Source organism: Pangasianodon hypophthalmus, chromosome 23, assembly GCF_027358585.1.
Source record: "Pangasianodon hypophthalmus isolate fPanHyp1 chromosome 23, fPanHyp1.pri, whole genome shotgun sequence".
Classification (NCBI taxonomy): domain Eukaryota; kingdom Metazoa; phylum Chordata; class Actinopteri; order Siluriformes; family Pangasiidae; genus Pangasianodon; species Pangasianodon hypophthalmus.
In genome coordinates, this window is record NC_069732.1 from 8,877,530 (window position 1) to 8,900,139 (window position 22,610).

The window sequence follows — 22,610 nt, forward strand, 5'->3', positions numbered from 1 at the left end:
ATGTCTGGATGAAGAACGAGTGTAAAGCCCAAAGTCACACGCCAAAGGACACCTGGACAGGAGGATGATGTCATGTCATGTGGTAAACTTTTTTAAAATTATGCATTTTGAAAGGTTATGCAGGCCTGAATATAGACACTGTGGATGGTAAACTGTGTATGACATCTACAAACTACTCTAATCTAGTTAGGTGTCATTCATGTAGATAAATATGTGCTTCATTATACTAAACATGAACATTGCTTTCACTTTGGGCTGCAACATTATGTGCTCAAGAGAATCCACATCATGTGTGTTTATTTTGTGAATGTTGTTTGGTGGTTAAACAATTTATTGAGATTGTTATATCAGGCAGAATGATCTCAGTAAACAGGAATGAAAGCAGAATCTGGCAAAACAGAAGGTTAGAATACAGGAACACGCCCCCGGGGTACAATGTCTGCACTCCCTCCATCAACCCCTGTACTTTTTCCCCTGACCACATGATGGCAGTAATAAACCCAAACACTTATGGAGTGGAAAAGCACTAGAATTGTGAGATGTAATCTAGATTATGTTTCTTGTCTTTGGTTAGTAGTAATCCATGTATTTAAATGAAGTTGTATATGTAATGTTGTATGTAGACTACATGTTGAGGAATTTGTCTGGATTGTAAGAATATTATAATTTCAGAGACAAAATGGACACCACAAGAAAGAAAGAAGAGGTACATTTGGTACATTTTCCAAAAAAATTTGACTTGGCTTTGCCATTGTTGAAGTTCTCCAGATTTGTGGGTACTTGGAAAGATTAGATCACTGAGGTGTTTTTCTGCTGTCTTCAGCTAATTTAATGAGAGTAGCTCCTAACTGGGCAATTTAGGAGAAACTCTAAAAATGGGTTGTTTTGTTTGACTAGGGAAACTGTGCTTGGACAGTAATGGTGCCAATACAGCAGTTCTTGAGGGAGTTAGAAAACAGCCTGCTAATGTGCCACTTACCTTAAATCTGCAATGTGTAACCTGTTTTCAGACCTGTAATAATCCTAGAATTTCAAATATACCTTAGTATTTGGTTAAGAATATCAACTGTAGTGGGTCTGGCTAGTGTAGTAATTTTAGGCTTCTTCTTTTTAAAAATTTTAATTTTTCTGGGCTGGAAATTAGCTCTGTCCTAGGTGAATCTCAGGTCTGCCCCCTTTTCCACAAAAGGCAGTTTTCGAGGCCTGTGTAAGAAGAGGTGAGGTTGATTTGGAGAAGAAAGGATTGTCATTTTTTATATTACAACTGTAATTCACCTCACAGAGTGCAGAGGGCTCTAAAATGACAAATTGCTCCTCTGACCACTCATGACATTTCATACAAGTTGACTGATCCTGGGGCTTTTTCCTGCAAGAGTAGGAGATTCATTTGTTGTGCTGTTACAAAAGAGTTTGTTGGCCTGCAGGTTACCCTGTTCATGGTCTTCATATCCAGATGTTTTTATTTTGCAATACATGCAAATTTTTCCTCAAAGTTTCCTCATCCTCCCCTAACAGTTACAACCTTAATGAAAGATATTACATGTGCACACTGCCCAAAAAGGCTGTTCTTGACATCGGAACAGCACACACAATAAATATTGTAGGAGACAAAAGGCAAGTGAGGGGAACTCAAGTTTATTAATCAATGCCATATACAGTCAAGCAAAAAAAGTCAACTATATTAAATGATATTCACATTATATCCTAGCAGGGTTTACAGCATATATTGAGCTTGCAATCATAATAAAAGCATAAATGAAAAAAAAAAAAATCTCAAAGCTCACACTTTACATAATGAAATAAAAGACACAGAGCTTAGCGATGAGTCCAAATACAAGAATGAGATATAAAAGCTCTCAACAGGAATGACAGTAAATTCAATTTGGCAGGTGCTTAAGTAGGAATTAAAAAAGAAAAATAAATGTCTGAAGTGAGGGGGAGATTTGAGCTTGCGAGGCAGTGCCACTGGAACGCCTTCCTAAAAACTTTGGTCACTTTCATGGCTTAGATGAATATGGGAAAACACACTAACCACACAGCTTCAGCCAGAGAGTCCTGGAGTTTTCAGAACACGTATTAATGGAAGATTATCGCTTTCATATCTAGCATTTCCAGGACACTCCTACATTCCCAGGAGGTAGATTTATGGCAAAAATCTAGCACATGATTGGCAGTGATGTAGAACAATGCATGATTTGCATGGTCTGCTTAATAGTTCACCTTTCAAGGTCAGATACACTGCATGATGTTTTAGCCATAAATACAGTTCCAGGGCTACTTTAAGACACGCGAGTGAGTACAGGGCGGAGATTCAGTAGCAGATACAGCCCTTAAATGGCAATACCTGAGTCAGCAGTCTTTCAGGACTACTGCTAATTAGTTGCCATTTGTGATCTTCTCTGAAGTTAGATGCCGGATTAGTACGAAACATCAACGAGAATGGTGAAAAAAAACTGATACAGAATGCTTTTTTTTTCCATAAAATAATTCCCTATGTACTCCATAGCACACATCTTTCACCCAAATAAAAGCCAATGTAAATAATGCTGTTAAAAAAACACTTTAATCAAACCAAAACACATTTTAGAAGGGTGTAAGCACTGCCTTGCATGCACATCCAACCTCTCTGTAGGGAAAACTGTATTACTGTATGTACGAAAGACAATGTTCACAAAAGAAAAAAAATGAAGTTGATGCAGCATATATCAGGCTTCTGAGGTACTTCATGTCTACGCACATTTTAGAAAAGTCACTTTTTTCTTAAGAAAAAAAAAATCCTATTATAGCAGAATATACCTCGTCTTAATTTTCTTTTAATTTCTCTGCCCAATTTTACATAGGGCTTTTTTTTTTTTTACTGATTAGAAAGTGCAATATACAAATACTGATCATTCTATGCAGCATTCACTCAAGGTTGCATGAGTAATTCATGTATAAATTCTTTGATGTGAGAATGAATTATCAAATCAAAAATAATTATCACCAAATATAAATACAGGAGATGACAGATCTGAAAAGACACACACACACACACACACACACACAAAGTGAATGTCTTTAGCTCAACAAAAATATCAAGAATATTGATTTTATTTTCATACCCTTTGTACCTTTTCGATCTTGAACCAACGGAAACAGGCCAGTGTATCAGTAGAGCATATTTTGCAAACATATTTCATTATTAATTTAACAGTAAATTCCCTTTGTAAAATGTTGCAAGGTAAAAAATTACACGCAAAACTATTTTAAATAGCTTATTCTCAACCTGCTTACACTTGCTGTGGAGCTTTCACCAAAAAAAAAAAAAAAAACCCTCGTTTTGTTTATTGCAATACTGAATATTTATCAAAAAGAAGAATCGAGCCTAATGCAAGTATTCAGACACAGCGATGTTGACAAGCTGGTTTGTTAGAAATCATGCTGCCAAACTTGGACTAACATTTAAAAAAAATTGTACAAACATGCTAGGATTTTTGGATGTAGCAAATTTGCCTTTCTGTAGTATTGCAAAAGCAGAGCAGTGCTGACTGGGGCAACTGAACCCAATGTGATCCTAAATACGGCACATCACTACTGATGATTACAGAGAGAACACAAAAATTTCACAACCAGAAAAAATCTAACTGCGTTCAGTGACACTTGCTGAGGAACCACACAGTCACCTAAAATAATTAAACCATGATGCACCCTGTAGACAAGAGTAATAATGCAATTATTGCTCTGTGTACACTCAAAGAAGAAACTAGCAATTAAGGATGGGCAATATGGCAAAAATATTAAATCACAAAACTTAAAAACATCTTTGCGATACATGATATATATTTTGCTAACAAGGTTTTGCTAACAAAGCAAAAATAAAAATAAACCAATTAGTACAAAAATGTTTATTGTCCCGTCGGTTGCTTTTTACAGTAAGTTATAAAAGCAGTGACACCTGATGATAATGACGAAACAAAAGTGTATCATGTTTATCGTGACTGCGTCACAATATCAATATCTCCTCGTTATATTGCCCGGCCCTATTAGCAACCTATCCTCGTGCCGTGTCTATGCCACTACCAAACTACCACAGAAAACAATGTTTAATGTTTACTGACGAGCATATTTTGAAACAAAATTAATAAGTATCTATTACGACTACAGTTTTTGCCAAACGCCGGTTTACAGTCCACAGAAAGTCCTTTCACAATTTGGTCCCCTACATTTTTTTTGTTTGACAGGATGTCTCTCATCTCGCCAACAATACAATTTTTTTTTTTTTCTGAAAATGCTAAATCTAAAATGCAGTATTGGCTTGAGTTGTTTGGTCACTATTATTATTCGTTGTCATGATCATATAAATTATATATACACTCACAGTCTACTTTATTAGGAACACCTGTACATTAATATAGTTATCTAGTCAGCCAATCGTGTGGTAGCAGCGCAATGCATTAAATCATGCAGATACAGGTCAAGAGCTTCAGTTAATGTTCACATCAAACATCAGAATGTAATTCTGCGTAAACTCTAGAGACTGTTGTGTGTTTATGAAATACTTTAATCAGCCCATCTGGTACCAACTTGCCACAATTAAAGTCACAGAGAACACACTTTTTCCCCCCATTCTGATGTTTAATGTGAACATTAACTGAGGATCTAGTCCTATATCTGCATGATTTTATGCATTGTGCTGCTGCCACATGATTCGCTGATTAGATAACTATATTAATGTGCAGGTGTACAGGTCTGCCCAATAAAGTGGGCAGTGAGCATATATATATATATAAAAAGAGAGAGAGAGATAGAGAGAGATAAGGAGATAAGGTTAGCACCCTAAATTGTTCTGAGGTAGTTGGTATGAAGTTGGTATAAAAAGCCAGGTTATTAAGCTAGTGATTTTTTTTTTATTATTATTATTTTTAAAGATTTTCAGCCTTGTACACAGGAACACTTCATTTCAGTATTTTGTGTACATTTGAGTGGTGACCAATGATATGTCACTTCTTATCAAAAACAGACTTTGCTGATTTTTAGTAAAATCATTTTAGAAAAAATTAGTATGGCGTAAAATGGCATTGGCAAAATTTTCTAAATGGTAACCTGTTAATTAATTTATTTATTTGTGCACATAGTGACTTGGAGCAGATTAGGGGATGACAAGCACTGACTGAAGCCGAGACGCTAAGTCTGAAATGAGAACCTGGGCATCAGGCTATAGTTTCAAATAGTGGCAGTATGGAATTTAATGCTTAAAAACATCAGTAATTATAAATGTCCTAAAATGTAAAACAGAAACAACATAATATTGCCCTAAATATAAACAATTCTTACAGTGCAGCACCTCAAACACAAGCAACAGAAGGATTTGTCCATATGTCAGTAATAATTGCCCAAACACAAATGTTAACTCAGTTCCGCACATCTGAACTGCAGCTGATATACATGTATGTGTATTACTTATGCCATTGAGTATCTTCATATACACCATAGTCTTATCGGGGGTGGAGCATTTTTTTTTTCTCTCACGTTTATATTTTCAGTAGACTTGGAGGCTTTGATTATCGTATTCAGTTACAAGTAGAAAGTTAGAGTGCAAAGTTAGAGAAATGTTTATTTATTAGGGAGACTGAATTTCATTTGACTCTTGCCAGTCAAGAGGAAATATCAGATCTGTAAAATCCTGACTATATATTTAGCAAAACAGTTTATTGTTATTGATTCAGGTATGCAACTGATTTTCTCTATAAGTTTGACCTCTAGTTTGAAAGGGACACATTAATTTGGTAGACATTCTCTTGGATTTACCAAATAAGCGTACCTCTGCATTGTAATTTCAAAACAGCACCATGCTGATTCTCATTCAGCTTCTCCATGTTATCACAAAATGCTGATATGTGCTATGTATTTGTGCTGTGCATAGACAAAAGGATTAATCTACCATAGTTCAATACACCAAATTTCATCACATCCAGCATTACTTTGTCACTTGTTTTGGATTACACTGGACATCATGAAACTTCTGCAGAAGAAGAAGAAGAAGAAGAAGAAGAAGAAGAAAAACTCTCTTGGACACAAATGCCAGTTTCATATTTTGAAAGATCAATCCATTTCCAATGAACTCCATCCATTACATTTAAGACATTATATAAAAATCAGTCCTAAAGTCTTTGAAAGAATGAAGTTTAAATTCAAAATCAGACTTACATACAAACCACTAGGAATCATCATAAAACTAATTTGAACAAATTTGAACATGTCCCAAAAAAAACAAAACAAAACAAAACAAACAAAAAAAAAACACTACAACAAGATGAATGGCTCTGAACCAAAATCAGTTTTTGCATAGTTATTCAAATGTCAGGACTTAGCTTCAGATTCTGCACCAATTTGCATGGTGTAATACAACCCCAAACACAACTGCAGTATCCACTAGCAGTTATGGTGATTAAAGTGGACAACCAACATTCTAATCTTTTGAACAATAACCCAGTCCACAACTATTCATATAGTGCAAAAACACCTCAATCATACATTTTCTTTTTATTATATAGGAATTGCATATGCTTAAGAGTTCTGACAATCTAAGGTGCTGGCTTTAAAAGGTAAAATACTAAAACTCAGGTACAGTAAAAGCTGTGATCACTGTCATATTTACACGACAAAGCGAACTGTATCATTGAAAACCAATAAAAAGGAAGATGAAGTGAAAAAACAAAGGAGAAAATAGGTTTAAATTGTTCACTTCGGTTGTTTCCTAAGCTAAGTGATAAATATTAGCTCTACAGATGTCGAAAAATTTGAATGGAAAATGACAACATATTTTGTTCCAAATTAGCAGCCAGTGGGATAAGAATGTAAAACACGAGCACACTGCTTGGCTGAACATGACCGTATTCACACTGTACACTTCCACAAAGACTGAAAATAGATAAGGCTCTTTCAAATCCATTTGGTGAATTTCATTCTAACCATGCAGGGTTACTTCAAAGCTCTGAATCTTTAGCACTTTATTATTATTTAAAAAAAACAAACAAAAAAAAAACACAAAACAAAAAAAAGGTATGGCAGTTAATGTAAAAGATTTAATTGGCACCAAGAGTAGCCTCTGAACAGATACGCCTTTTGGTCATTTCTGAGCTAAGTGACACTATAATATGCCCGGAAACTTTGAGAGAAAGAATTTATTCCAACACCACCACTTGTGTAATTGTGAAGAAATGACTAACGCAGTGATGTTACCATTATATTAGAAACAGGCAACAAGAGGTAGGACATCTAGCCATTTCCACACAATTACTAATGGTACATGTCCAATGCCCTTCAAAGTGCATCTGCAAGTTTAGAGACCAGCGTCAAATATGAAAAAATAACTAAGTCAAGTATTCGAGACTGAGAACTAAAATGCCCCTGCAACACAGTTCGGTCAGAAAATGACAGTAATGAATAACGCTGGTAAAAAGCTGAAGAAACTCAACCTTAAGAATCAGTTCCACGGTTGATTTTTTTTTTTTAATCGTGATCTCATGGTAAATAAAATATTTGTTTCAGGAAAATGTTTAGCACCGATAATTCATTGTGCTTCAGTTACTGTAGGATAACAGTATGCTTAAATATTTGTAATCTTTCTTGGCTAACAGGACTAACTGAAAGTTGTATTTAATTGTCTGCTATAATAAAAATATACTATTCTATAGGCTAATACTGCTACAACAGGAAGAGGGTTTTTCTCTATGCACTCTATTAAAGTTTAAAACTACTACAATACACATTATCTAAAATCATTATATACACAAAAAAACCCACTAAAATCTCTTGGTTATAAATGCATAGGTATAAAAGTTTAAAAATGTCCAACTATAGGTTATTTAAAGTTAAAAGTGAAACATATGGGGAAGCTAATCAACGTTCCAATAATAATTGCATTTATACCAGTATAAAAAAATGCCTACAATAGCAGTTCAATTTTAACGAATTGTCGAATCATTTGCTAATGTACCCCACAATCTCAAAAGCCTTCAGCAAAAACTAAACCACTCGCCTATTGGACAAACCCAATGACTCTACAAAGCTCTTGAGAAGAGCTCCAAAGCACCACAGATGCAAAAGAGTTGCACAATAGAAGTCCTCAAATTCAGAATCAATTGAATGGTCAAAAACCTTCTATGGTAAAGGCTATTGCGTTATCACTGACATTTGGGCAAAAAATAAGGTGCGTAACACATTCAAGTGTAATGTGGCTAACTAGATATCTATAACCAACAAACACTTTCCCATAACCCTCAAGACCTCCCTACCATTAAGGCCATGGTTCCATGAGCCATCAGTGTGTGTATAGATCTAAACAAACAATATACAACTCACCATATTGGACATAATTAGATACATAAAAAAACAACAATTAAAAAAAATTATAATAATCTGTTCTTTACATCATGATTCATGCACCACCACAACAGTGTATGAGGCTGAATCACAAGACACTTAAAGTAATACTCCAGGGTTTGTTTAACCTGATCTCTATCCACTGCATCTCTAGTGCATAGGCAATTACCAAAACAACTGCAAACTTCTCTGTGCACTAAGAAAAGATAAGAAAACTCATTTACTCAAAACTTATTTATAAAGAGAGGCTCTAGGGAAGTTGGGGCATGGTAATGGTAATGTGAAACAACTTTATTTATAGAATTGGACTTTAAATCTAATGTCCTTTAAATCTAAAATCTAAATTTGTCTTTTAGCGAATGGGACTACATTTCAGATGCACACACACACACACACAGAGCCTCTAACATGCAAGATCATAAAATCCTAAGAAAAGCATAAGAGACCAGAATTTGTTTTTACTCTACTGCCCCAGAGTTGGGAAGTGAAATAAAAAGACATACGTGAAAAGGTGAAATAAAAAGACATAAGAAAATCTTTGATGTGTTATTTTTGATTGTGTGTTATATAGTCCGATATTGTAAATGTTTAATGTAATTTAACAGCTGCCTTTAGGCTTCCATTATAAGTACGTTTCACAGAAACAGGCTTTCTGATCTTTTCTCAGGATAGAGAAAAACAAATTATTATAAGTAGTAATCAGTCATACACTACAGAAGCAGTAGATAGATATTAGTTTGAAAACAATGGAGTGGTCCTTTAAGAAAGCAAAGGTTCAGGCTGGACTTGTGGTAGAAATAATAAAAAAAATAATAATAAAAATAATCAGCAGTACATAGAGACTAATCTCACACACAAGATATTAGTACTTCTTTTTAGAGTCTAAATGTGATAGTCTAACAGATAATGTTGGGAAAAAGAAAAAAAGAAACCAGGGTAGAAAAAAGATAACTAACTAACAGGTTTGGTTCAAAAAAGGGTGCTGGTCTCAGGAACCAGTCCTCTATTAACTATAATTCTCTCTTTAGACCCAGACAGCTGATTGTCATAACACTCCTCTCATGGTGAGAGAATTACAGACTTCTGGCTGTTCAATCTTCCTCTGTCCCAAAGAACTGTTCAATGTGTCCTTATTATAATATAAAGATTTGGTATCCAATATAAGCACAATCTGTTGGCTGTTACTCAAGAAACCAACTTAATCAACTACGGTAGAGTTGAGGACTAACAAAAAGAAAACACTGACACTGATTTGTTAATACATGTGTAAGAAACATAAAAAGAACAGTAAGTACTCGTGTCCTGAAGTTGTGCCCTTCTAAGTCAGTGCTGACAGAAGTTCCACAAATATGTCTTTCTTGCAACCTTAATGGTATAATTTCATCAAAAGTTCTATTCCATCGGCCTTGGCATAATCATAATTATATTATTAATAATAATATAATCCCCAAAGCAAAGTCAGAACTGTCAGTGTAAAAGCATAGAATGAAGGGACAAAAATGTTTCCTTGCAGCTCAAATAAATACAGAGATTAACAGAGACCTTGAATGTGTGAAATGTTGCCAGTTAACTATGTGCACATCTAGAGGCCCCCCAAGATGAACGGGGCATGTTAAACATACAGACACATGGTGTTTGAGGATATGAGACTCAACTCTGGCCGAGCTCAGGCGAAGTACATGGTGCGCAGTGTGTCCTGGTGGATCTGCACAGCTTTAGCCAGGGCCTGCTGGTCTCGACCATTACTTTGGCCTGATGTGTGGCTGCCTTCAGCACTGCCAAGAGACATTGTAAACACATGCAAACAAATCAATATCACAACATACACTATATATAAAAAAAAAAAAAGTATGTGAACACCTGACCAATCACACCCAGGTGCTTGTTGAGCATCCCTTTCCAGATTTAGTGCCCCCTTTGCTGGTACAATAAAAATTATAATAAACATTAGTGAAACCAGGCAAACCATGTCTTCATGGACCTCGCTTTGTGCACAGGGGCGTGGTCATGCTGGGACATGTTTGAGCCTCTTAGTTCCAGGGAAGGGAAATCTTAATGCTATGGCATACAAAGACACCCTATACAATTATGTGCTTCCAACTCTGCGGCAACAGTTTGGGGAAGAATCCCATATGCGTACGATGGTCAGGTGTCCACAAACCTTTGGCCATATAGTGTATAAGCGGTCAAAAGGCTATTAGACTCACTGCTGTAGCATACACTGCCACAAACATTGAACTGACTTATCCAATACACTCAGTAAACAAGATCAGAAAGAACAGGCTCACTTAGAATCTTAGAAAACTTCTAGAAAAGTTTAAAACATTTTGTATATACCTTTTAGCTTTATTTATTTATTTATTTTTTAACTTGCTACACTGAGCCATTTTAAATATTTAATCCTGAACCTAAATATGTGTCAATCTTATTTGTATTATTTCTTTCTCTTACATTTTCTGTCTTCTATTTTTCTAACTTGGTACCACAGAAATAAGAGTTTGCTCAATAATTTACCTTTGATTTATATCGAAATATGACAAAAATATCATATCACAATACCTGAAGACATTTCTGATACATATGATACATGTTATTTGATACATATGATACATGTTATATCATGTTTCATGATATTTAGTTTTGCCATGAAAATCATGCCATGAAAATCATAATGCTGCATTTTAAATACTGAATTTGATTATACTTTTATTTACTTTTTACCCTTTTTAAGATTCAGTACAGAATTTTAACATCTAATCAGCTGCTTCCAATCTGACACTGTAATTATTATTAAAAAAAATTGTAATGAAAGCCCATATATCAGAAAATCATATAGTCATGATAGCACTATATTTGTCATATCATGCAGCCCTAGATCAAAGAATGAAAAGCTTGCATACCTGTCATGTTCCTTGTCTACTAGGTGGTAGCGTGCTCGGAATGCCACAAGGTGGGCGTAGTAGGCAGGTGCAGGAATGGAGACAGAGCGAGTGCAGCGCACGTAGGTGTGGCACAGCTGGTATGTGAGTACCTGTAGCTCATCTGAAGTGAAGTGGTTGTCATCCCACAACACATGATAATGAGAAGGCCTGCTAGTACCCTGTGGAGTGCATCAGTGTGGAAGGGTTGATTCATGTAAGCATGTAAGATTCATGTAAATTCCCTTTCTTAGAAGCAATGTTAACTGATTCAGAAACTTGCTGCAAATCACTCACATCAATATTTTACTTGTGTATGAATTCAGCATGCAGGGCTCCATGTAATATTTTTATTTTTACTGTTTTGCAGTGAGTACTTTTCTTACTCTCCCTGCAACCTAGGCAACAGTGTCTGCATTTAAATATGCAAAATGTAATAGAAATGACCTGCAGATGTAATTTCAAACATCCTGTGAAGTTAGTACCTGAATACCAGCATGGCTGCAAAGGTAAAAGTCAAATTCTGATGGGTGAGTGATTTTTGTGTCAACTGTGGTGCCAGCAGGGATGTTCCCACTCTTTCCAACCTAAAACAAACATAACCATTAAGTCACCCAAAAGCACATCTCAACAAATACAATCCAAAAGATATAACATTACTGAAATAACCAACCCTCTCATTCCTGTCCATACAGAAAAGCCTGGTATGGTGTCTCTTCTGCACTACTACAAAAGTGATGCCCGGCTGGTAGTCCTTCTCTAGCTTTATACAGGCCTCACGGATCGCCAGTAACTCATGTTGCAGGACCTTGATAAAACGAAGCGTCAATACATGACTACAAAATGGAAAGATTTTAAAGGAAAATGTCTCATATAGGTCAGTAGTTTACCTGATGGAATTGACCTTCTGAAATGCCATCTCTGTAGTAGATAATACGTGTGGGTTTGAAGCGGGTTGACTTGTAGAACTGAATCAGCAGTTCTCTCACCATTGCAGCTAAGTCCTGAATGATGTCTTGGCGGTGCTGCTGAACCCGCACTGTGGCGCAGTATCGGCTTGGGTGAGCATCCATGCTGCCAACCACCTAAACCCGACAGGAACTTATTTATCAAAATGTTGATTACTTCTATACAACAACAGCATGCAGATTTATAGTTATGCTGTACAGTTATATAGTTAGAATGTTTTGATGCATATTTTTTTCCTAACATGACAAACTGTATTTTTTGTTTTATAAAGAGTATTTTAAAACGTATAAAAATTAACATGGGCTAACTGTCGCCTTTTAAGAGGAATAAAACACTCTGGGACATGATGTTATAGGAAAATAATCAATTTTGGCATCACACCACCCCAGCACGGATTATTTTCCTATAAGGACACAATCATCATGTTTTATTTCTTACGAATTATAATGATTATAATAATTACAAATTACTTATGAATTTAAAAACACTTATTCAGATGTGTACATTGACATTCTCTCTAACACAATGAATTTATTTTGCAGGTGGCAATGCAACATGCTATAAAGCTGAGACATGTTTGAATAAATCTGACTTCTGGCAGATCTAAGCAGACTCACTAATTTTCATATCATTTTACTCCCCCAAAATCTGACTTTGTGCAATGTCAATTTTGACTTACTGCAGCAATGGAGGGTTTCTTTCCATCTCCTGCTGGAGGATGAGTCACATCTGCGCCCAGGAAAATTACAGGCTGCTGGAAAACCATGGGCCTGGAGAGCAAAGCATCAAAGCTTTATTTCAGATAAAAGGCTACTCCAAACTTCCACCATCAACACATCAAACTAAAATTCTGTTGATGTAAGCTTCTTCCTTAAGATCTAAACTGTGCTCACCTTCCCTGTGGAAGCAGAATGTTGTTGACTCCACCCAGCTTAACATTGATCTTCAGACAGAGGTTAGACAGGGTCTGTGGAGTGGTTTTCTGGACATTCTTCACCTGGACACACTGAGTGGCCATTCCTAAAACTGTGTCCCCGACACGCTTCACCTCCGCTTTGAGAACAAGAGACGAAGGATGCGGGTTACAAAACGTAGATATGCAGTAACATCAGCCCTCAAATTCTTTGTCAGAGATAGGAAGTAAGTGTAGAGACTGACTTACCGTAAACAGGTGTCTTCCCTGGAAGAATGACTACGACCAGCTGCAGGCCTTGGTAGGTGTACTTCAGGTGTTTGAACATGGGTTCCACACTGTCAGCTCCCTGAGCATACTTACAAAAGCAAGGCTGGCCTTGAATGGGCATGCCTGCGTCACGAGAAATCTTGCGCAGCTGGTCTGTAAATGCTCTAAAAAGAACACAGAACCAAAAGCAATGAAGACATTTACAATGACATTTACTGGCAGAATAGGTTTACACAGCTGATCAACTCTAAGTGTAAAGGGTTTTGTTCAATAGTGGCCCTCTAGCAGTGCTGGAATATTGAACTCACAACCTTCTAGTCACTAGCACAGAATGTTAACCTCTGCCCCAAACTTCAGATACTACACTGGAAGAATCTCTTAATTTGAAACTGCAAGTAAGTTTTCAACAAGGTACTATAAAGTTAAATACTGCCATATAAGCAAACAGGGACTTACTTTAGTAAGAGCTCAGTGCATTGCCTTTGTGGAGCAAAGCAGGCAATGGCCCAAACCTTGATCTCTATCCCAGTATGGAACTGTTTGTTTCTCATATCCCATACGCCTTGGATTGGGGTAGCTATTGCCTTGTTCTGAAAAAAGATGTATATAATCAATAAGCCATATACTTTTACATCACTTATATCACACACAATCAAATGATTATGTCCTTAGAAAAAAGGTAAAAAGTAGATTGTACCCGTCCTCCATAGAGAATTGATGGTGCCTGGAGGACTCGGCCATTCACTTCAGTCATCTCATCTCTTACCATGACCCCAAACTCACGCACGTAAGGGTCACTATTAAAGTTGGCACTTCTCATCTGTGATACATAAGAATCAAAAAAGCTTTAAATAAACTTACAGGTCAAAGCAGTTCACCAGCTGTACATTTGGCAGCAACTACACAGCAGAGAGATGAACTGACCAATTTGCTGATTTCGTCCTGGCGGTCAGGCGCTGACCGGGCTGTGGCACGAATCATAGTGGAAGTCTGATTGTCTGTCAGTTTCTTGATGCATCGCTGTCCAGCCACTATGTTACAAACCTAGGACAAACCAAGGTGAAGTCAGGTGAAAAGGACATAAAACTAGGTATTAAAGGTTCTCTTTAAAAGTACAGTTATACTCTGACTAACCTCAAGAGGAAGGTAAGTGTGCTTTTGCTCCTGACCAACTTGTAAACATGGGAGATGAGGATATCGAAGTATCAATTTGTATTTATCTTTGAAGTACTGTGCCACAGTGCATTCGATGGTTTGCCCATTCTCCTGCTGTAAGGGAAACCTGCGGCAGAGCAGAGGAAAAAAACAGTGCTTACAGTCAAAAGCCAAAAGATACTAAATTTGAGGTATGAAGGCCTGATTTACATGTCTGTATCTTCGTACTTGCAAGCATATGAAGGGAAATGTGTACTGCCATTCATTATAGGTGTCTGCCAACATCCTTGCAAATAAAGTGAATATGTGCGCTAATGTTTCATGTAACAAAGCAGTCTGTCTTTTCACTGTGAATAATACACTGCATGTTGCGTTCACTTTTCAGGGTCGAGTTGCTTTCTCACTGCAACTGAACTGCTCTAGAGTTCACTTCAAAGCAGACTGAGACAATCCTGCCCAGATAGTTGTTAAATCTGTCACCTATGTTTGACTGCTGTATTCTCACCTGCCCACATAAGGGAGAAACACTAGTTCATTTCAAACTATTCAAATCCAGTTCATTTGTATGTTTGAAGAACTGAAGTAACCTGATTGGATCCATCACAATTAGTACATCTTGTGTAAGCTCTCTTATTGTGCATTTGTAAGGCGGCATATGACATATCAGGCTCAAATCGAAACATTACTATTTCAAATCCCTTTCTACAAGGTAGCCTGCTGAAAGACTTTGTAGTCCCAACACTATGGAAAGTATGAGGAATTTTGCATGCATTACCTGCTGCTACTTTCAGACTAAATGTGACACAGACTAGAATGTATGAGAATTTCAAATGCAACTTAGAGGTGGGTTTCTCTCTCAAAAAACATAATTATCACCAAACCCCAAGCATCAGTATCAATTAGCAGACAATATGAAAGAGAGCTCTTACGTCTGATGGCTGGCTGGTCTCCTGGTTACATTACAAACTCTGTATTTCCTCTTCATCTGCCCGCAGTGCGTGATCTCTACTTTCAGACCTGCAAGAGCGCACAAAGCAGGATAAAGTAAAGGTGTTAACGTGAAGCTCTAAATGCAGAAACCATTGGCAGATTTACAAGATGTATTTACCCTTTATCTCCTTAGTGAACTTGACTCTTTGGGAATCTGTTAAGGGCTTCTGTTGTTCATCGATGCTTTTAAAATCCAAAACCTCACACATAAACTCAATCACTGGTTGGGCTTTGTAGAATGCCGTAGCCGATACTAATAAAACAAAAGAAAAAAAAAAAAAAACAGCAAACAAGTTCAGACTTTTATTGCCTACATTCGCAAAAAAAAAATCTATTAAAACAGCCATGATTAGCCATACCATCAATGTTAAGCATCATTTTCCAAAGAGATGGACGAACAGACTGATGGAAGCCAAACCAGACTTCCCTTCCACCACCAAGAGGGTTGGAGCAGCCTTCAGATGGTGTGAAGAATGAGCGGCCAACAGGTGTGTACCTGGGGTGAAGACAAACACAGTGTGTTTACATTAATTCATTGGCATTAATACAGCTACTGTGTTTACATGTACTTAAGTAACCTGACCCGTCATTAATCTAATTTCTTTTAGCAATGTCACTACAAGTATTGAAGCAATTAGTTAAATTATATTTTCTTAATGACAAACAAAACAGATTTTTAAGAAAATGCAAGTCACCAGAATAATGGTATACATGTGCTGAATAATCTCATTACTGGGTCAAAACCCAGAGAATCTTCATTTATTTATGTCTACAGATTTTAATGTATGGTGGTTTTCAAAACAGCTTAATAAAAAAATTTGTCATGCTCTCCTCCAAATTGACATTAAGAATTGTATTAAAACTATATATTAACGCCTTTCAGAAACAGTGAATTTCATATATTCCAGCTTCAGTTCAATTTCTTTGTTTTTTTTTTTTTTGTGTCAGTGTCAGATTTTTTAATTTTAAGAAAAAAAAAGCTCTCTAAGTCTCTCTATTAAAAACCATTTTAGTGAATTATGTTTATTTGGACATAAATTAGATAAGTTAAGGAAAAATATATTGCATACCAAGCTGTTGGCGTCTCCTCGCGGTTGAAACATGGGTCGTTACGTGAGAGATGATAAATATCAGTAAGCAGGAGACTATTTTTACATACTGTCTTATGTTCATTCATGTTAACCTTCGATAAAACGCGCATTTTAAGACAGGGAGATGATTTACTCGCGCTTTGCTGCTGCTGTGTTGAGTCGGCAGGCGCGCTCTATCCGCTCACACACTATAAAGAGCAAAACAGCTTTTAATGTTTGAATTTCGGGATTAAAATAATATAATTTGGAAGCCGATACTATCTTCACAAGCAGCTCATTATGACTCAGAATATTAGAGCGCGTCACACAGCCTCGTGTGAATAAGATGAGTGCGACGCAGGCCACGGAGAGCACGCTGATGGTCAGAGATGGCCGGTGCAGCGCTGTTTGTGGAATTAAATTCTAAAATAAAAACAGACTGTCTGAACCAGTGATTTCTTTTTTCGCGTCTGTTGATGTATTTCATAATTTGATCTGAGATGAAGCAAATACATTTGTGCAAATACAGAAGTTAAACTTGTGGGAATGGTTTAAATTACGCGCAATCCTCGCAATCCCGCGCCGAAATTTAAGCTCTGTTGAAATCCAAAAAAGACTTCTGATGTATCATATATGCTGTTTAAATGGTCACTTCAAATGTTGCTAAAGTTAGATAATGATCGGATTAGTAGTGTGTATATGAATGCACTCATAGAACAATCATGTCAGGTTATTATTAAAACAACCTTGTCCTCAACGAAGTTCCTCAACGAAAACCTAGATAGTTATGATAGTTTCAGATCTACAATATTAGATGACCAAACAGTGCCCTCTTGTGGTGATTGGTAAAGGCACACTGATGAAGGCAAGTTAGAATTGCAAATTAAAATTTGCTTATAAACCGTCTAATTAAACAATGTATGAAATACACCATATAAAATATGACTGATAGCAATTAAGAATATAATGTGCTTCAATACAGTATGAGAAACTCTAAGAAGTCTGATTTAATTACTCTGTGGGGAATGGCTGGACTGTTAAACTGAAACATGTGCTTTAAATATCTGATTTTATCCTCAGGAATAAAAATACATCAACTGACCTCATGGAGGGCAAATGTCTCATGACCACATCTAGAGCTTGAATGGTCTCAAAAGGGATGCTTGGTAGCCGTCCAGACAGTGCTTCATGAAGAGCTTGCAGACTAACACAAGAAACCCACTTTATGGCCACTTTAAAGCTTCTGTCTTTGCCTTCTCCAGGGATCGTCACCTCCAGCTCCACCTAGGACAAAATCACACAGGCTCATTTGGTTTTACTCTGACAGCTACAATGATTCTTATATATGTACTTTGATATCGAGTCACACTGATCAAACATATTTCACTCCAAAATCATTTTCACAATGAAAAACACAAATTGTGATAGCACTCCTAAAACTGTTCAGATTAGAAAGTCAGTACCTGTAGAAGCTCCACTCACCTTGTCTCTCCCTATGGGTAAGGGCATTGCCGTGTATAAATTCTTCCTCCCGTCATACACAGGCTTTCGGTCACCAAAGATCTGTGTTTTAAAGTGCTGAACCATGTGCTCAACAATTTCACTGGAAAACAAAAAGTGTGTTTAGATAGAAAACTCACTGCTATTGTCTAGGTTTGATTCAAGAGCTCTGAGTTACCGGTTGACCCTGCGTGGGCACTTCTCAGGCTTTATGTCAATGTCGTAATGGTACACCTCCAGTTTGGGGATCTCCATCTCAAAGAAGTTGGCTTGCAGTTTGATTGTCCTACCCATGGTGCCAAAGTCTGGCCTCTGGGGTGGTTTGAACACATACTCTTCTGGTGGAGGAGACAGAGGAGCTGCTGGAGTGAACAAATAAGATTCATGAGCTGTATTCTCAATTATTCATGTATTAAAATGTTTAATGACCGGCATTATTGGCTCACTGATTATCAGTTGACAATTCTTCCACTGTTTGACCTTTGGACTTTAGGAAAAAGTTTGCATTTTTTCAAATTTATTAAAGAACAGCATGCCATACTTTATATCCGTTTATAATTAGATTTAATGGAACATCCATAAAACAAGTTAGTGCTTATCATTTACTTTATATTAGCTGTAAACTAATATAGCCTTTTTTGCTTCTTTTTTAATGTTAATAAGACAAAAACGCTGCTTATAAGAGAAAGTGCAGTGCAACATCCTCTAAGCTTTACCTCTGACTGTTACAAAGTGCTGACACTGGAGACTCCTTCCAAAAATGCTGAAAACAATTTCCTTACAAAAAGCTTCCCTATATCAACAATTACACACAATTTGCTTTGTTAAATAATGTTTTTTATCTGTTTATTTTTAGTCTTAGATTATGTGATGCGTCCACCATACACATAAAATTAATCAAACACTCCTGACCAATCAGTCAGAACTGGGAAACCAACAGCAACATAACACAACGCTATATAAACATGTTTAAAGCAATATTAGCCACCCAAAAGCATTCTTTATTTGTTATCCAAAAAGAGAGTCAGAGAGATTGAGATCTTGCCGTCATTACTACCATGTTAATTGTACTCGCTACCTGAATAGATCTGAGTCTGTTCCATAAAACACAGAAATGCTCGGCAGGCACTAGAAAAAAAAACTGATGGCCGGTTAACTTAGCCCCAAAAAAAAAAAAAAAAAAAAAAAACGGTTTATCAAACCCAGAAATGTGACACGTTTGGAAGATAGTCGCACATGTCAAACTGGATCTTAACCTGATCAGCGCTGCAGACTTTCTCAACTCTTTATCTAAAGACCACAGAAACAGGGCAAATGTCTAAAGAGCTACCCCACCTAGACCACATCCAGGATGCTCTCACACTTACAAATTCAGAAGAACTCACACAACTGAACTTTGTGAAAAGATATGAAGGTTAAGGATAAGGATAAGGTTTGTACCATTTCTTATTTATTGATTAAATTAAATGACATCCAATGATATCTTCACCTGTTCAGTTTTGTATAAAATGTATCCAAAGAACAGGTTGCACCTTCGCTCAAACGCAGAGTCTTACAAATATAATGACCCAAAAACCAGAAATCCGTATCTACTAAACCAGCCAACTGGTTGTCCGGATGTGGACCCAGCAAAGTATTTCAGTGGATCACACAAAACACTCAAAAATTACTGTAGCAGAATTGATCAGTGTATGAAAAAATACCTGGCTGTAGTTCAGCAACTTCAGTTTTTTTTTTTCCCAAACATGAAACATTGCGGTTTATAAAATCACATGTATTTATGTTAATTATTTACATAAAGGCAGCTTATTGAGAAAGGAATGCGTTTTCACAGACTTTGATAGATTATATATTTTGTTTACACTGTGGTCTGATTAAGGAAGTGACAACATGGCTTTAAAAAAAAAAAAAAAAAAAAAAAGGAATATCCATCAGATTGGACAGAGAAGCAGCACTTATTCTCTGCTTCAATTTCAAATCAGACGTCTCATCTGTTCAGAGTTCAGGATACTACTCAGAAGTGGAAATGTGAAATGCCATAATGAAACAAAATATAACCATTCTATACTGTGTGATGTTATGAACTAATAAATACTGGTTAAGCGTTAAAAGGTAATCACTGTTCAGTCATGTTAGTTGCTTATCTGGACCCTTGTGTGCAAGGGATTTTAAATAGCTGGCCCTTTATAAATTATAGTTGAACATCCCTGATCTAAGCTCTCACACCGAGTCTGGATTTTGATTGAAGTATGTGAATGTTAGACTATGGTAATCTCCTAGAAGACCCTTAAGATCCTCAACTTACATGAAAAGTACTTAAGTGAGACTCGTGCAGGAAGCTGAAAGAGTCATTTAACACCATCGACGGTTTCGTAAAGTTTTTCTCGCCTCATAAATCTCCCATCCTTCCTTCACTAGCTTAAACACTGGCTGGGCTGCTAACACCTGTACTAAATGATTAAAGGCTGTCATATTTAAAATGACCTTTACTGAAGATGTTTAACCAGCAAAGTTAACCATTAGGCTATTAAGATCATCTCAGTAGGTAATTATAGCGCCAAATAATTAAAGTGAAGAACAGTTTGGTGGGGGAAACACACAGCTAGCTTAACTGCTGCTGCTACACTGGAAAGAAGATTACCTAGCAGCAGGCTACAGCTAGTTAGCTTTCATGTTGTTATTTTTAAACTAGGTAACTATTTTTTTTTTTTATTTCGACACATGCTAATTGATATAAAACAACTCAGCTAGCAAGCAACTCTGGCAAGTTTGCAAGCTAGCTACTTAGCAACATCCACTTGAAAGACTCCTTTAGCTTGCTAACAATAACATAGCAAGCCCCACAAACATGCGGGTTTAAAAACCACCAAAGGAACTCGCCATTTATTAACTTCACCCACTCCTGCTTTTAGCTTCATCGAATTAACATCTTTACTGGGCCAGTGTTTTGATAGTTAGGGAATACAGATACCCCAGTTAGCATAACAATTCCAAACTAGCTAGCCGTTAGCCAGTGAGCTCGCGCTGTAGCGGTTACTCACCACTCGCTGCTCCGCTCGAATACATTTCAGCTGGTTTGTAGCAGAACTCGCCGAGCGCGCGCAGATTATTTTCGCTTTTGAGACGTCGCGAGGTGCATCCGCGAGCAGGAAAGTCAACTTATCGGCTACGAAGCCTGTTTTCACCAAGAAAACAACGTTTCAGACAAGAGTTCAACTACAAGACCGCGAGAGAAATCCCCACTCCCATCCCCCGTCACAACACGACCTGCTGTGTACTCGACAAATCTGGAACCAGACATTTCCCACCCGTATTCAGATAAATCCCGCCTCTACCATTCACAAGACGTCGGCCGTTCAAAGATGTCGGCCGTCCACACACGTCAACAACGGCGCCATCTTGGTAGGGGCAAGTTGAAATGAATTTAGATCATCATAACATTTCCTCCAAAAAGTATTTTTTCTACTTCATTGCTGTGACCTTGTGAAAAAATGTTACCAGCGGGAAACTATAGGTAGCATATGCTGATAAAGTAAAATGCCTTGTCAGAAACTCCTTCCAGGTGTAATATTTTGATATTTGGCTTTCTCATGATCAGAAAATACTTCCAGCATTTAAGTATATGGAAAAAGCATGAAATTATGTGCATGCGAAGTGAAGTGCGCATGCGCAGAATTCCTTATTTTAATAAGATAATTTAAGTTATTCAGTATCAGTAAAAGCTTGCCCAAGGTTTACGGTTTAATTTGGCAGATTTATCCTAATATATCTGAAAATATAACGGAGGTGGGTTATTATAAACCAGTCCCAGGTCAGGAGGCTGGTTTCAGTGAGCCAATCCCAGAGCAGGAGGTGGGGATTAGTCGTGATACGGGTGGGAAAATTAACTCATTTGAACTCATGTGACGTCATATACTGTACCTGAAAATTCCTAAAAATTAAAGCCATAGCCTAAGAGAGGCGAAACGCTTTTATTATTAATACACCGTGATCAGAGCTGTGTTATTAAACACACTTACCAATACTAAAGGAACCAAAGTAGACTAGTAAAGACTACTCAGTGAGCTTACGTCATTTCCCGGTATTGTTGGAGAAATAAAGTTTTAAATGGTTTACTCCCGACTCTGTAATGAAGCTTAGCCTAATCAAACCCAGCAGCAGATTCCCCATAAAGCTGCACGATGAAACAATGACAATAGCCCATATAAAAACGAAGCCATGTTTTCCCTAAGGGTTTCATTTTTCTTTTCATTATTTTAATGGTGTTATTTGTATTCTTTCAATCTTTCAATGTATGCAAATTCATTCGTATTCATTTTAATAGGCCTAAATGTGAACAGGTATTGGGACGAAGCATATCCTATAGGAACTAGACATTTAATTTTATTAGACATAATTTAAGTGATATTTTAACAGAACATCATTTTATTCCATGATCAGTGAACTGCAGGACATTGTGTT

At 36.9% G+C, this 22,610-nt stretch overlaps 2 protein-coding genes across 3 annotated transcripts in view; one reads left to right on the forward strand and one right to left on the reverse strand.

Annotated features, from left to right (window-relative positions):
* chrac1 (chromatin accessibility complex subunit 1) overlaps positions 1-22,610 on the forward strand; it is a 99,321-nt gene that overhangs the window by 10,051 nt on the left and 66,660 nt on the right. The gene's annotated exons all lie outside the window — the stretch shown is intronic.
* ago2 (argonaute RISC catalytic component 2) lies at positions 1,615-21,444 on the reverse strand. Of its 2 annotated transcripts, none has more exons than XM_026929755.3 (19): positions 21,191-21,444; positions 18,328-18,508; positions 18,132-18,252; positions 17,752-17,933; positions 15,939-16,075; positions 15,698-15,832; positions 15,519-15,606; positions 14,569-14,716; positions 14,359-14,478; positions 14,132-14,254; positions 13,891-14,024; positions 13,414-13,598; positions 13,145-13,304; positions 12,931-13,021; positions 12,173-12,367; positions 11,956-12,090; positions 11,768-11,869; positions 11,265-11,464; positions 1,615-10,139 (listed from the first exon to the last, which is right to left on the reverse strand). In XM_026929755.3, exons 1-19 carry the CDS (start codon positions 21,213-21,215, stop codon positions 10,031-10,033), a joined length of 2,571 nt encoding a protein of 856 aa, XP_026785556.1. In that variant the 5' UTR covers positions 21,216-21,444; the 3' UTR covers positions 1,615-10,030. The 2 variants fall into 2 exon arrangements, with proteins under 2 accessions (XP_026785556.1, XP_026785555.1); XM_026929754.3 differs by having other exon boundaries at positions 18,328-18,511.